At 45.6% G+C, this 14,196-nt stretch overlaps 1 protein-coding gene across 1 annotated transcript in view; it reads right to left on the reverse strand.

Moving 5' to 3' along the window:
* Positions 1-238: 238 nt before the first annotated feature.
* The window catches only part of miga1 (mitoguardin 1), a 133,239-nt gene continuing 119,281 nt past the window's right edge, over positions 239-14,196 (reverse strand). Inside the window, exons 14-16 of the mRNA XM_070886539.1 lie at positions 8,137-8,190; positions 3,603-3,719; positions 239-2,437 (exon numbers count right to left, since the gene is read on the reverse strand). Of these exons, the coding sequence (XP_070742640.1) occupies positions 2,243-2,437; positions 3,603-3,719; positions 8,137-8,190 (366 nt within the window). The 3' untranslated portion in view covers positions 239-2,242. The remainder of the gene's footprint in view (positions 2,438-3,602; positions 3,720-8,136; positions 8,191-14,196) is intronic.

Consider the following 14,196-nt stretch of genomic DNA (forward strand, 5'->3'; position numbering starts at 1 on the left):
ACCCTCTATATCATCACTATCCCACCTCCCTGCCCTGACACTATTCCACCCTTTCCCATCCTCCACCTTGCCCCTATGCAGACCCTGGCCCAATCGTATCCTGCCCTTGCCCTGAACCTCCTGCCCCAACCCTATCCCACCCTCCACTGACTATATCCCAAACCCTGCCCCTTTATTATCCCACCTGCTACTTCAACCCTATCCCACCCTCGGCCCTGACATAATCCCACCCTCTGTTCTGTCCCACACCAACACCCGTCCTGCTCTTGACCTGTGCTCTGTCTGAAATTGAGATTGGTCAAAGGCAGCAACCCTAACAGTATTCCTGCTGGTCAAACTCATAACCAGAAAGGAATAACAAAGTGGCTGATAATCCAAAGTTTCACAAAGTTTATTGCAAGTAATATAAGTGCAGGAATATCCCATTGGCCAAGTAAAAGGTCTTTCATCATTGCAACTGCAATTTCCAATCTGGCAACCAATCTGGACACGGCCTTACAAAGCAACACAAAGGGGTCAAAATTCCCTTTATAACGCCGCCCATTAGCACTGGTGCTAGGCGGCTAACAGGCGGCAAAGGCCTACCGTTGGTGTTAAGCAGCGTCCACGGCTCGGGAAAAATTCAGTAGGCTCTTTGGTAGAAGCGCCAAGAGGCAATGCCGCGCCGTCTAATGCCACCCACGTGGTGATGTCATCCAGCGTGCAATGCCCCCGTGGCGCTGCTCCTGCGATATTTGGTTTGTACGGACGCCTAACGGCAAGGCATCCGTACTGCCGGGGAAAAGTGGAGGGAACATCGAGGTGCTCGGGTGTATTCGCCCAGGGATCACGGTAAGTTTGTTTCCATATTTATTTCATCTTCTTTTCATTAGTTGTAACAGTGGGGAAGTTTTTTGTGTCGATCGGAGAAGTTTGAGGTTTTTTGTTTTTCTTCCCTTCCTGTTTTCCAGCGAGCATGGCAGCAGCCTCCCATTGCAAAATTCAGTCGGCCTCCTGACTCCCGCCCGAGGGATGAGTGTGCAACACCACTTTTTAGCGCTGCTCTCTCATCTTCAGTAAAAACTGAATTTGGCAGTTGGAGCCTGCACCTAACGCCCGGCGGTAAAATCAACCCTCAGGCAGTGACAAAAACAGCGGTACCCAATTTCACCCCCAAAGACTTTATAAAAATCCTGGATACTCTCTTTTGGAAACCTCCCTGAGTCTATAATTAATTATAGGCACCGTGCAACATGATCCATCGTCTTTGCCCCAGGAGAGGTGCTTCTTCGAGGCTTCCCCCGTCGTGGGACAAGAACAGATTTGCTTCACTTTACTCTATCTGGTTCCCACAACGAAGTGGAACTTAGTCCCAGCACTGCCTTGAAAGTCAACTGTGCGAAAGCTCCCACGTGAACAATTTAAGAGTTGGTATGTAATATCCCGTCCGCTATTTTATCCAATGTACTAACCCATAGCATGCAAAAGGGCTAAGCAAGGGGCATCCCAGATTTCTGCCCTTGCCAATTGCAGAGAGCATGCCACAGAGGCTTGAGACCCTCAAAATCTCAATCCAGGCCCCCGATTAATTAATCACATTGTTGACACCAACAGATCTTAGCATCCTGATTTAGGATTAATCTACCAATGAGAAAGAAAGATCTTGCATTTATATAGCGCCTGTTACAACCTCAGGATGTCCCAAAGCGCTTTGCAGCCAATGAAGTACTTTTGAAGTGTTGTAATGGAGGAAACGCGGCAGCCAATTTGCAAACAAGGTCCCACAGATGGCAATGAGATACATAACCAGATAATCTGTTTATAGTGATGGTGGTTGAGGGATAAATATTGGCCAGGACACCGGGGAGAACTCCCCCGCTCTTCTTCGAAATAGTGCCATGGGATCTTTCACGACCACCTGAGAGAGCAGACGTGGCCTCGGTTTAACATCTCATCCAAAAGACGGCAGTGCAGCACTCCCTCAGTACTACACTGGAGTGTCGGCCTAGATTTTGTGCTCGAGTCTCTGGAGTGGGGTTTGAAGCAACACTGTGAAGAAAAAGCCCTTTGCAAACGTGCGGACCCACAAAATTCAAACGGGACAAAAGCAACGAGGAAGAAATACAACTGAATGGTTAGTGCTTCAAGGGCCATATTGCCAAGGCTTGGGGGCTGCAGATGGCCCATGAGCCGCAGTCGACAAGACAATGCGTTAAGCATTCGCACAGAGTCCGTTCAAGGTTGTGGTTTACTGTGAGTGTGCTTACAAGGGTCCATTGGGCAGAGGGACTCCAATGTACCCATTCAGATGCCTCATGGTGTCTGTTCCAAGGTAGGCCATCAGGAGCTCAGTGCGACGTTGTATCAGGTGCAAGATGTCCTCAGCAAGACACTCTGTGCTGGTGTACCTCACCTTTTCGAAATCAAAAATGTCCTTCAGGAAGAAAAGAATTTGTTCCTATAAAAAAAGATATTAAAACATCTCTTAGATTATCGGCTGCGTAACTTTATTCCGACTACTTTATCAAACAGCAACATCGGTTTACGACAAACCTACCATTAATTGCGCTTTCTGCCTGTTTTGGTGATTCAGGCTGGTCTTAAAGGTCCCGTGGTGCTATTCAAAGAGCAAATGTTCCGGCCAACATTCCTCTTTCAACCATCACCATCAAAAAAAAGATTAGCTGGCGTAAAATGGCTCTAGTGCAAAAAAATGACTGCATTTCAAGTGGTACTGAGCATCTGTACCAGAATAATACCATAGGAACAGATGCAGATTATTCAATCCCTTGAGCCTGCTCCGCCATTCAATTAGATCATGGCTGATCTGTACCTCAAACTCTATATACCCGCCGTAGCTCCATATCCCTTGATACCCCGACCTAAAAATCCATCAATCTCAAGTCTTGGAAACTCCAATTATCCACAGCTTTTGGGGGATAGAATTTCAGATTTCTATTCCATTTATGTGAAAAAGTGATTCCTGATTCCCCTCCTATACGGCCTTGCTCTAATTTTATGATGCCATCTTATTCTTGAATCACGCACCAGAGGAAATAATTTCTCCATATCTACCCCAGCAAATTCTTTTAACATTTTAAACACCTCGATCAAATCACCCCTCAATCTTCTATACTCAAGGGAATATAAGCCAAGGATAAACAACCAGTGCTACACCCCCTCCAAGGCCAACATATCCTTCCTGAGATGCGGTGCCCAAAACTGAACACAGTACTCCAGACGGGCTCGGAATAATACTCTGAACAACTGAAGCATAACTGCCTCCCCTTTATAGTCCAGCCACCTTGAGATAAAGAGGGCCTTTATTACTCATTTAGATATACACAAAATCCACGCCCCCCTCCACCCACCAAAACAAGTGACTTGATACACATGAAGGTCACTAACAAGTGATGTACTTTTAAAGAGAATGAGCAGAACTTTCAAATTCAGTGGGGGAGTACTTCAATGAAAAGAGAAATCGTGCAGGGGTTGGGGGATGGGGGCAGGGGAGAGGTGTAACAGCCGGCTGGTCCACTACTGCCTGTTTTACGCCCCCCCCCACAACCGAAGCTGAAAGTCCTGCCCGACGTTACAGCCGCACACAAAAAAGACGTGCATACCTTAAAGAAGCAGCACAAATCACAGAGGGAGTTTCTGGGCCCTAAGAAGCCCCAGGCCAGGACTGGGCTGATGTGTTCGCAAACAGCGTAGAAATGAGCGATGAAGCCATCGGGCACCTGTCACAGTCAAAGCACACAAGAGAGAGAAAGAGAGGTGACCAATGGTTTTACTGGAGTGATACGTTTCCCCAACTTCACCCGCAGACATTAACACCCGTCAATCACTAATTAAAGGCCTCCTCACTATTGCTGAGTTGCATGGAGACTGTCCAACTCATTTCACATAGGACTCTTACAGCCAGTTGACAGTGAAAGAAAGACTTACATTTATATAGCGCCTTTCACGACCACCGGACGTCCCAAAGCGCCTTACAGCCAATGAAGCACTTATGAATTATAGCCAGTGTTGTAATGTAGGAAATAACATTTGTGCACAGCAAGGTCCCACAAACAGCAATGTGATAATGACCAGATCATCTGTTTTTGTTATGTTGATTGAGGGATAAATATTGGACAGGACACCGGGGATAACTCCCCTGCACTTGTTACAAATAGTGTCATGGGTTCTTTTACATCCACCTGAGAGAACAGACAGGGCCTCAGTTTAACGTCTCATCCAAAAGCTGGCACCTTTGACAGTGCAGCACTCCCTCAGCACTGCACTAGGGTGTCAGCCTAATTTTTTGTGCTCAAGTCTCTGGAATGGGACTTGAACCAACAACCTTCTGACTCAGAGGCAAGAATGCTACCCACTGAGCCACAATTGACTGGAAATGTTCATCATAATAAATCTGGACTGGATTTGAACCCAGGTCCTAGAGGTGGCATTTAACCCACTGCACCACCCAGTTCCATAGGCCACATTCCCACTTTCTACACCACCAACCTGTGGAGTCTCTCTGTGTGAGGTTGCCAATTGAGCATCAACTAAAGCTAAATTAGGGGCAGTTCTGTGGGCCCAAGATTACTAGGATGAGAATGCTCAACTCATTATTTTAATTTCATAGAATCACACAGCACAGAAGGAGATTATTCGGCCCATCGTGCCTGTGCCGGCTCTTTGAAAGAGAGATCCGATTAGTCCCACTCCCTCTGCTCTTTCCCCACAGTCCTGCATTTTTTTTCTTTTTCAAGTATTTATCCAATTCCCGTTTGAAAGTTACTAATGAATCTACTTCCACCATACTTTCAGGCAGTGCATTCTAGATAACAACTCATGTGTAATAAATTATTCTCCTCATTTCCCCTCTGGTTCTTTTGCCGATTATCTTAAATCTGTGTCCTCTGGTTACTCACCCTCCTGTCAGTGGAAACCGTTTCTCTCTATCTACTCTATCAAAACCACTCATCATTTTGAACACCTCTATTAAATCACTCTTAACTTTCTCTGCTCTAAAGAGAACAATCCCAGTTTCTCTAGTCTCTCCATATTCCTGAAGTCGTTCATCCCTGGTAAATCTCCTCTGCACCCTCTCCAAGCCTTTGACATCCAGTTGTTCTTGAGATGTGGATTATACTGGCAGGGCCTCATTTATTGACTCTTATTTTAGTCAGGGAAAAGTCTACATTTAAACTTGCTCTTTGCTATATTCGGGGAAATACATTTGTCTCCTTCCATTTTCTTACAGTGATACATTTTAAGGAAAGTTGCTACTCAAGAGGTCGCTTGCTACAATAAGGCTAGCGACTGTCACAGTGTCACAGCTCGTGATTTATGTAACCTGCCATGACAATGTTTACGTACTTTAGAAGGAACGTCAGGGCCATGGACAGGGTGCAGAAAGATGATCCCAGGAATGGGAGGCACTAGAGAAACTGGGGCTCTTTTCAATAGAACAAAGAAGGTGAGAGGAGATCTGATGAAGGGTTTTGATCAAGTAAATGTTTCTAGTTGGTTGATGAGTCATTAGCTAGAGGGCAAAAATATAAGATTATAACCAAAAGAGCAAAGGGAGAGGATACGATCATTATGTTCACGAAGGGTTGTTAGGACATGGAATGCCCTGCCAGAAACAGTGGTGGGAGCAGAATCCATCGTAGCTTTAAAAAGAGAAGTCGATAAATATTTGATTTTGTTTTTAAAAGGCTATGGGGAAAGGGCAGTGGCATGGGATTAAGTGGATAGCTCTGCCAGAAAGCCAGCAAAGTCACGATGGACTGAAGGGGAAAGGGCAGTGTAATGGGATTAGTTGGATATCTCTATCAGAGAGGCACAGACAGGATAGACTGAAGGGGAAAGGGCAGTGTAATGGGACTCGGTGGATATCTCTATCAGAGAGGCACAGGCATGAATGGCCCTCTGTGCAGTAAGATTCTATGATTCTATGATTCTATAAGCATGAATTTACTCCCAAGTACTGTGTTATTTTTAACAAACTTATGACTTTTCATGAAATTCTTTTCTAAATCCGCTGCTATGGACAGAGTTGAGGTTGGAAATTGAGATAACCAGCAGGTAAGACGCCTGTCTGTAGCTTAGTTTAAATGAGATCGGCCACACGTTAACCAAGCCCGCCCGATCACCCCATTCCATGAACATCAAAGGTACGGGGTGTATAACGGGAGCCCCATCTGCTATCGTCCGTGTTGTGACCCCGCCCAAGTTGAACTACATCCCACCCCAAGCCGCTGGTTGCCTCCGCAGGGTAGGTGTGAAGGTTTGTGTACCACACTGCATGTTTTGGAGATTGTGAATTGTGGCACAGAGTATTTTAGGTTTTTTTATTAAATGGGAGAAATGGGAAACTATGAACATAGAACATCAATACATCTGAGTGCTGGGACTACTGTTGTTCACAATTTACATTAACGATTTAGACTTTGGAATCAAAAACACAATTTCTAAATTTGCGGATGACACCAAATTGGGGCGGAATAGTCAATACTGAGGAGGACTGCAACAAATTACAGGAGGACCTTAATAAACTTGCAGAATTGGCAAATGAGGTTCAACACAATTAAATGTACGGCATTACGGGCTGGATCTTTTGGTCTTCTGCACTCCGGGTTTCACCCCAGAGCGGCGGCCATGGCGGCGGTGAGGGCTTCTGGGCGGGGCGGGAGGGCAGGGCGGGGGGAGGGTTCAGTCTCCAGCGCCCCACAGCGATCCTCGAGTCCGGTTTTGTGGCAGCGCTCAGCAGCACCGGAAGAGTTGCGCCCTGTGTGCAAAGCACCTGGCCGACCCGTCCACCCAGAAACGTCCCGCAATGACCGCCTGGGAAATCAGGGCGGTCCAACCATCCCATCGGCAAAGCGGTCGGTAATGGACACCTAAGGTAAGTCTGATTGTTTTTTCTTTTAATTTTTTTTTTTAGCGATTTGTGTTGTGGTGGCACGGGCAATGTTTTGGGAATATTTTTGTGGGTTTTTTTAGGTCGTCTCCCCCACTCCCAGACGTTTTTCGGTGCGCTCCCGGCCCAGCTCTTTAGCTCGGGAGTTTCCCATCCTTGCGCCAAGAGAGGTGTACAACGCCTCCCTTAGCACTGCGCCCCCTGAAGCAGGGCCCAGATGCCCAAACTTATCTACTGAGGCGCAAACTATTCCTGGCTGCTAACTTTCCCACCTCGATGCCATTATCGCCCCAAAAACATAAAAGCCTAAAATCCAGCCCTACATTTTGGTAGGAAGAATATGGAGGTCTCTTATTATTTGAAGGGCGCGAGTCGAGGTGAGGTAGAGGAACAAAGGGATCTCGGAGTACAAATACACCAATCACTAAAAGTTGCAAGGCCATAAAAAAGCAAACTGAGCATCAGGGTTTATTTATAGAGGCATAGAATTGAAAAGTAGGGAAGTTATGCTAAACTTGTATCGAACCTTGGTTAGACCACACTTAGAGTACTGCGTTCAGTTCTGGTCACCATATTATAAAAAGGATATAGAGGCACTGGAGTCAGTGCAGAGAAGATTTATAGGGATGATAACAGAAATGTGAGGGTATACACATCAGGAAAGGATGAACAGGCTCGGTCTCTTTTCTCTTTTCTCTTGAAAAAAGGCTGAGGGTGACCAAGAATAGAATGGTTACAGCACAGAAGAAGGCCTTTCGGCCCGTCGAGCCCGAGCTGACTCTCAGCTCGTCCCAGTCCCTGCCCTAATAGGGGTCTTTATAATTATGAAAGGTTTTGATAGAGTAGATACAGAGAGAATGTTTCCAATTGCAGGGAAGAGCATAACTAGAGGCCATCAATATAAGATAGTCACCAAGAAATCCAGTGCGGAATTCAGAAGAAACTTCTTTACCCAGAGAGTGGGGAGAATGTGGAATTTGCTACCACAGGGAGTGATTGAAGCGAATGCATGCATTTAAGGGGAAGCTGAACAAGCATATGAGGGGGAAGAGAATAGAGGGTTATGCTGGTAGATTTAGATGAGGAAAGACGGGAGGAGCCTCGAGTGGAGCATAAACACCGGCATGGACTGGTTTGGTCGAATGGCCTGTTTCTGTGCCATAAATCCTCTGTAATGTAATTTGTGCTGTCAATGCAGCTTAAAATTTCCAGATATATTTTAGTGTTTTTTTTTCTATAGTTACCTTCATCTGCTGTCTCTTGCTTTTCAGAACTGACCAACAACTTGAAGCCACAGCCTGAAACAAGGGAACAAAATTAATAGATGAAGACGATTCAACTTGTAGCATTTATGATAGAAAGAACTTGCATTTATATAGCGCCTTTCACATCCTCAGGATGTTTTTTTTTTAATTTGTTCCTGGGATGTGGGTGTCACTGGCGAGGGCAGCATTTATTGCCCATCCCTAATTGCCACCTTCTTGAACCTCTGCATTCTCTGTGGCCGGTTTTATTCTTATTATTGTTTTCTGAAAGCGGTTTGATACAACTGAATGCGCACAGTGGTTCGCTCGGCCATTTCAGAGGGCAGTTAAGAGTCAACCACATTGCTGTGGGTCTGGAGTCACGTATAGGCCAGACTGGGTAAGGACGGCAGATTTCCTTCCCAAAAAGACATTAGTAAACCAGATGGGTTTTTAACGACAATTCGGTATCACCATTACTGACTGATACTAGCTTTTTTTAATTCCAGATTTTTATTTAATTAACTGAATTTAAATTCCCCAGCTGCTTTGGTGGAATTTGAACTCATATCTCTGGATCATTAGTCCAGGCCTCTGGATTACTAGCCCTGTAACATAAACACTGTGCTCGCACATAGCGGGGTCCCACAAATAATGACCAGGTAATCAACTTCTGGTGACGCGAGTTGAGGGATAAATATTGGAGAGAACTCCCCTGCTCTTCTTCAAAATAGTCCCATAGGATCTTTACATCCACCTGAAAAGGCAGACGGGACCTCAGTTTAACATCTCACCTGAAAGACGGCACCTTCAATATTGTACTGCAGTGATGGCCTAGATTGTGCGCTCAAGTCTCTGGAGTGGGACTTAGAACCCACGACCTCCTGACTAAGAGGCAAGAGTGCGACCAACTGAGCCAAAGTTGCCACATAGGGATAGGTATTCTGCAACACCCACTCCTGGTGCACACAGAGAGCGGGTATTGAATGGATATTGTAATTGTAGACTGGGGCCTAGGAGAGGCGTGAGTTTGGGGCCCAGGAGAGCCAAGGGCCCAGGGACAGCACGGGCCAGCCCACACTGCGATATGTGTGCGCACTAGGTCCATGCAGCAGAGCTTGGTCTTCAGTCGTCCTGGTTAATCCTTGCCACTGGACCAAGACCTAGCTTTGTCAAGCCCGTGTGATGGCTGTTGTGCAACGGTCACCACACGTTAAAAAAATCCACGCACAGGCATCTTCCACCCTTCAACATATAGTTCGGGACCTGGAATATTAGGTCCTTCATTGAAACACCTGTGCACTTTTTGGCGTGGAAGCAAGTCATCCTCGCTTCGAGGGACTGCCTATGATGAAGATGATTGTAATGGGCTGGGAGTGGCCAAGCTCTCTCGAGTGTGTGTCAGGAGCAGCCACAACTTGGCTCAGTTGGTAGCACTTTCAGCTCATGGTCAGAAGACTTTGGACTCAAGCCCCACTTCAAGTCATGTATACTGTGTCTGCTGCGCTCACATAAACAACAACAGTTACCGTGTTTCAAAGTACCGTGTGTGATATGCTTTGCAACATTTCTGAGACTAACTACAAGTCTTTCCGTTTTTTTAACAACATTTTGATTAGAGAAGATCCGGTATAAAATGGGGTGAAAACGTTCATCTAAACCTTCAGCAGTTTCAGGGAGTGTAAAGGTCTTGTGAGGTAAGAATTTCTTAGATCAGAGAATCTTACACAGGAGGCCAATCGGCCCACCGTGCCTGTGCCGGCTCTTTGAAAGAGCGATCCAATCAAGTCCCACTCCCCCTGCTCTTTCCCCATAGACCTGCAACTTTCTCTTTTCAATTTTTCTCTTATCTATCCGATTCCCTTTTGAAAGTTACTATCGCATTTGCTTGCACCATCCTTTCAGGCGGTGAATTCCAGATCGTAACAACTCGCTGCATCAAAAATTCTCCCCATCGCCCTCCTGGATTTTCCCTCCGCTATATGTTGCTATACTTGTAGCTATATCATAAATGTGTTGGTGAGGATTTCATCTGGCCAGTAGAAATCTTCGTGAGCTTACTCAGTGTCGCCACGCACAGTAAGCCGAGCTTTTTTTTTGTTTAATACGCAAGTTCAAATCGGAAAGCTACAGGAGAAATTCACACATATAATCCCGGAGGTAGATCGAAAACACAAATGAATTTGATTTGTTCCAGTTCATATTCACAAATGATTTTGTGATTTTTTTTTTCATATGGATGATCATTTTTATTAAATTAATTCTCAGATTATGGCATCACTGGCAAGGCCGGCATTCATTGCCCATCCCTAATTGCCCTTGAGAAGGTGGTGGTGAGGGGCCTTCTTGAACCGCTGCAGTCTGTGTGGTGAAGGTGCTCCCACAGTGCTGTTAGGGAGGGAGTTCCAGGACTTTGACCCAGCGGCGATGAAGGAAGGGCGATATATTTGCAAGTCAGGAAGGTGTGTGACTTGGAGGGCAACTTGGAACTGATGGTGTTCCCATACCCCTGCTACCCTTGTCCTTCTAGGTGGTGGAGGTCGTGGGGTTTGGGAGGTGCTGTTGAAGAAGCCTTGGCGAGTTGCTGCAGTCCATTATAACATGGAAAGCCACAAGAGGCTACTGAGTCAGAGACTATGATTGAGAATTGGTTAAGTATTTGAAAAGGAAGAAATTCTGGGAAAAGGACAAGGAAGCAGGTTTAGAGTTGACCCTTTCAGTGAAAGAGCTGGAACTAACAGAGGCTCCAAGGGCCAAATGACCTGTTTCTGCACTGATGGTTGTAATAAACCAAACTGGTTCACCAATGTCCGTCAGGGAGGCGAGCCGGCTACTCGGTTTGACCTAAATGTGTCTCCACCCCATACAACATGGTTAACTCATAATTCCCCTGACGTGGGCCGAGTGAGCTAATCAGCTGTAAAAACAATGGCTGTGATAGAAGGTTCACCACCATCCTCCCAGGGTAACGAGAGATGGGCAATAAATACCAGTGTTGCCCACATCCTAAGAACAAATACATAAAAAAAACTCTATGATTCTCAAAAAGGCGTCACTTCCAAAAATAAAATTTTTGTAACAAATTTCCCCGACAGAATACGTTTCCTCTCACAAACAGTGATTCGATCCCTGTATTATTTTTCTCCTAGTTCCACTGAAATTTATTTTGCTTTATTTGCCAAACCAGCTCTCTCATGATGACCAGCACTCCTGCAGTGTCCAACTGAGGCCTCCCTCGGACCCTTTGCCAGAATCAATCGATCGTGCTAAGTTTAAAACATAAACCAGTTATAGCTTATTAGGCCGCATTGGCACGTTTCGATGTGTTTTTCTGCTCCGATTGAGTCTTCGTTTCAAAAGCTGAATTTTTCTTATTAAGCTGCATACCACAGTAAGAAAACACTTTCTTTTTTTTGTCAGACACAAAGCCGGAGCAGAGGCCAAAAAAAGCAATTCCATTGCCAAGTTCTTAGCTATATATCTCAGAATACTTCAGATTACTTTAACCAAAACCATACAGCTGAAGTATGTGAGCTGGTTCTGATGATACTAATTTTTTTTTTAAACTAACATACTTTGGATGGTTAGAATGCGAGAATGCAGTTATGTCCATATAAGGCATTAACCCACCATGATTAACGGGAGTCCTGAAATACACCTCAAATATTGATCAGCGAAAACCTGATGACATAGAATTACATTTACACTTACAGCGTAGAAACAGGACATTCGGCATAACTGGTCTATGCCGTGTTTATGCTCCACACGAGCCTTCTCCTAGGTCTCTTCATGTAACCCTATCAACATATCCTTCTATTCCTTTCTCCCTCATGTGTTTATCTAGCTTCCCCTTAAATGCCTCCATGCTATTCATCCCAACCTGTGGTAGGAAGTTCCACATTCTAACCACTCTCTGGGTAAACAAGTTTCTCCAAATTCCCTTTTGGATTTATTGACTATAGAAAGGAGGAGGAACTGAGGGAAATCCTTATTAGTCGGGAAATTGTGTTGGGGAAATTGATGGGATTGAAGGCCGATAAATCCCCAGGGCCTGATGGACTGCATCCCAGAGTACTTAAGGAGGTGGCCTTGGAAATAGTGGATGCATTGACAGTCATTTTCCAACATTCCATTGACTCTGGATCAGTTCCTATGGAGTGGAGGGTAGCCAATGTAACCCCACTTTTTAAAAAAGGAGGGAGAGAGAAAACAGGGAATTACAGACCGGTCAGCCTGACATCGGTAGTGGGTAAAATGATGGAATCAATTATTAAGGATGTCATCGCAGTGCATTTGGAAAGAGGTAATATGATAGGTCCAAGTCAGCATGGATTTGTGAAAGGGAAATCATGCTTGACAAATCTTCTGGAATTTTTTGAGGATGTTTCCAGTAGAGTGGACAAGGGAGAACCAGTTGATGTGGTATATTTGGACTTTCAGAAGGCTTTCGACAAGGTCCCACACAAGAGATTAATGTGCAAAGTTAAAGCACATGGGATTGGAGGTAGTGTGCTGACATGGATTGAGAACTGGTTGTCAGACAGGAAGCAAAGAGTAGGAGTAAATGGGGACTTTTCAGAATGGCAGGCAGTGACTAGTGGGGTACCGCAAGGTTCTGTGCTGGGGCCCCAGCTGTTTACACTGTACATTAATGATTTAGACGAGGGGATTAAATGTAGTATCTCCAAATTTGCGGATGACACTAAGTTGGGTGGCAGTGTGAGCTGCAAGGAGGATTCTATGAGGCTGCAGAGCGACTTGGATAGGTTAGGTGAGTGGGCAAATGCATGGCAGATGAAGTATAATGTGGATAAATGTGAGGTTATCCACTTTGGTGGTAAAAACAGAGAGACAGACTATTATCTGAATGGTGACAGATTAGGAAAAGGGCAGGTGCAAAGAGACCTGGGTGTCATGGTGCATCAGTCATTGAAGGTTGGCATGCAGGTACAGCAGGCGGTTAAGAAAGCAAATGGCATGTTGGCCTTCATAGCGAGGGGATTTGAGTACAAGGGCAGGGAGGTGTTGCTACAATTGTACAGGGCCTTGGTGAGGCCACACCTGGAGTATTGTGTACAGTTTTGGTCTCCTAACCTGAGGAAGGACATTCTTACTATTGAGGGAATGCAGCGAAGGTTCACCAGACTGATTCCCGGGATGGCGGGACTGACCTATCAAGAAAGACTGGATCAACTGGGCTTGTATTCACTGGAGTTCAGAAGAATGAGAGGGGACCTCATAGAAACGTTTAAAATTCTGACGGGGTTAGACAGGTTAGATGCAGGAAGAATGTTCCCAATGTTGGGGAAGTCCAGAACCAGGGGACACAGTCTAAGGATAAGGGGGAAGCCATTTAGGACCGAGATGAGGAGGAATTTCTTCACCCAGAGAGTGGTGAACCTGTGGAATTCTCTACCACAGAAAGTTGTTGAGGCCAATTCACTAAATATATTCAAAAAGGAGTTAGATGAAGTCCTTACTACTAGGGGAATCAAGGGGTATGGTGAGAAAGCAGGAATGGGGTACTGAAGTTGCATGTTCAGCCATGAACTCATTGAATGGCGGTGCAGGCTAGAAGGGCCGAATGGCCTACTCCTGCACCTATTTTCTATGTTTCTATGTTTCTATGAAACATAGAAAATAGGTGCAGGAGCAGGCCATTCGGCCCTTCGAGCCTGCACCACCATTCAATATGATCATGGCTGATCATGCACTTCAGTAACCCATTCCTGCTTTCTCTCCGTACCCCTTGATCCCTTTAGCCGTAAGAGCCACATCTAACTCCCTTTTGAGTTAATCTAAGGGTTAAGTCATGGCAGGAGAGCTCGGACACGTGTTATGCTCCTCCTGTACTATGTGGGAAGTCAGGGACGCTTCCAGTGTCCCTGACGATTACATGTGCAGGAAGTGCATCCGCCTGTAGCACCTGACAGACCGCGTTGCGGCACTGGAGCTGCGGGTGGATTTACTCTGGAGCATCCATAATGCTGAGAATGACGTGAATAGCACGTTTAATGAGTTGGCCACACTGCAGGTAAAGGGTACACAGCCAGATAGGGG

This window comes from Pristiophorus japonicus, chromosome 8 (assembly GCF_044704955.1).
Source record: "Pristiophorus japonicus isolate sPriJap1 chromosome 8, sPriJap1.hap1, whole genome shotgun sequence".
Classification (NCBI taxonomy): domain Eukaryota; kingdom Metazoa; phylum Chordata; class Chondrichthyes; family Pristiophoridae; genus Pristiophorus; species Pristiophorus japonicus.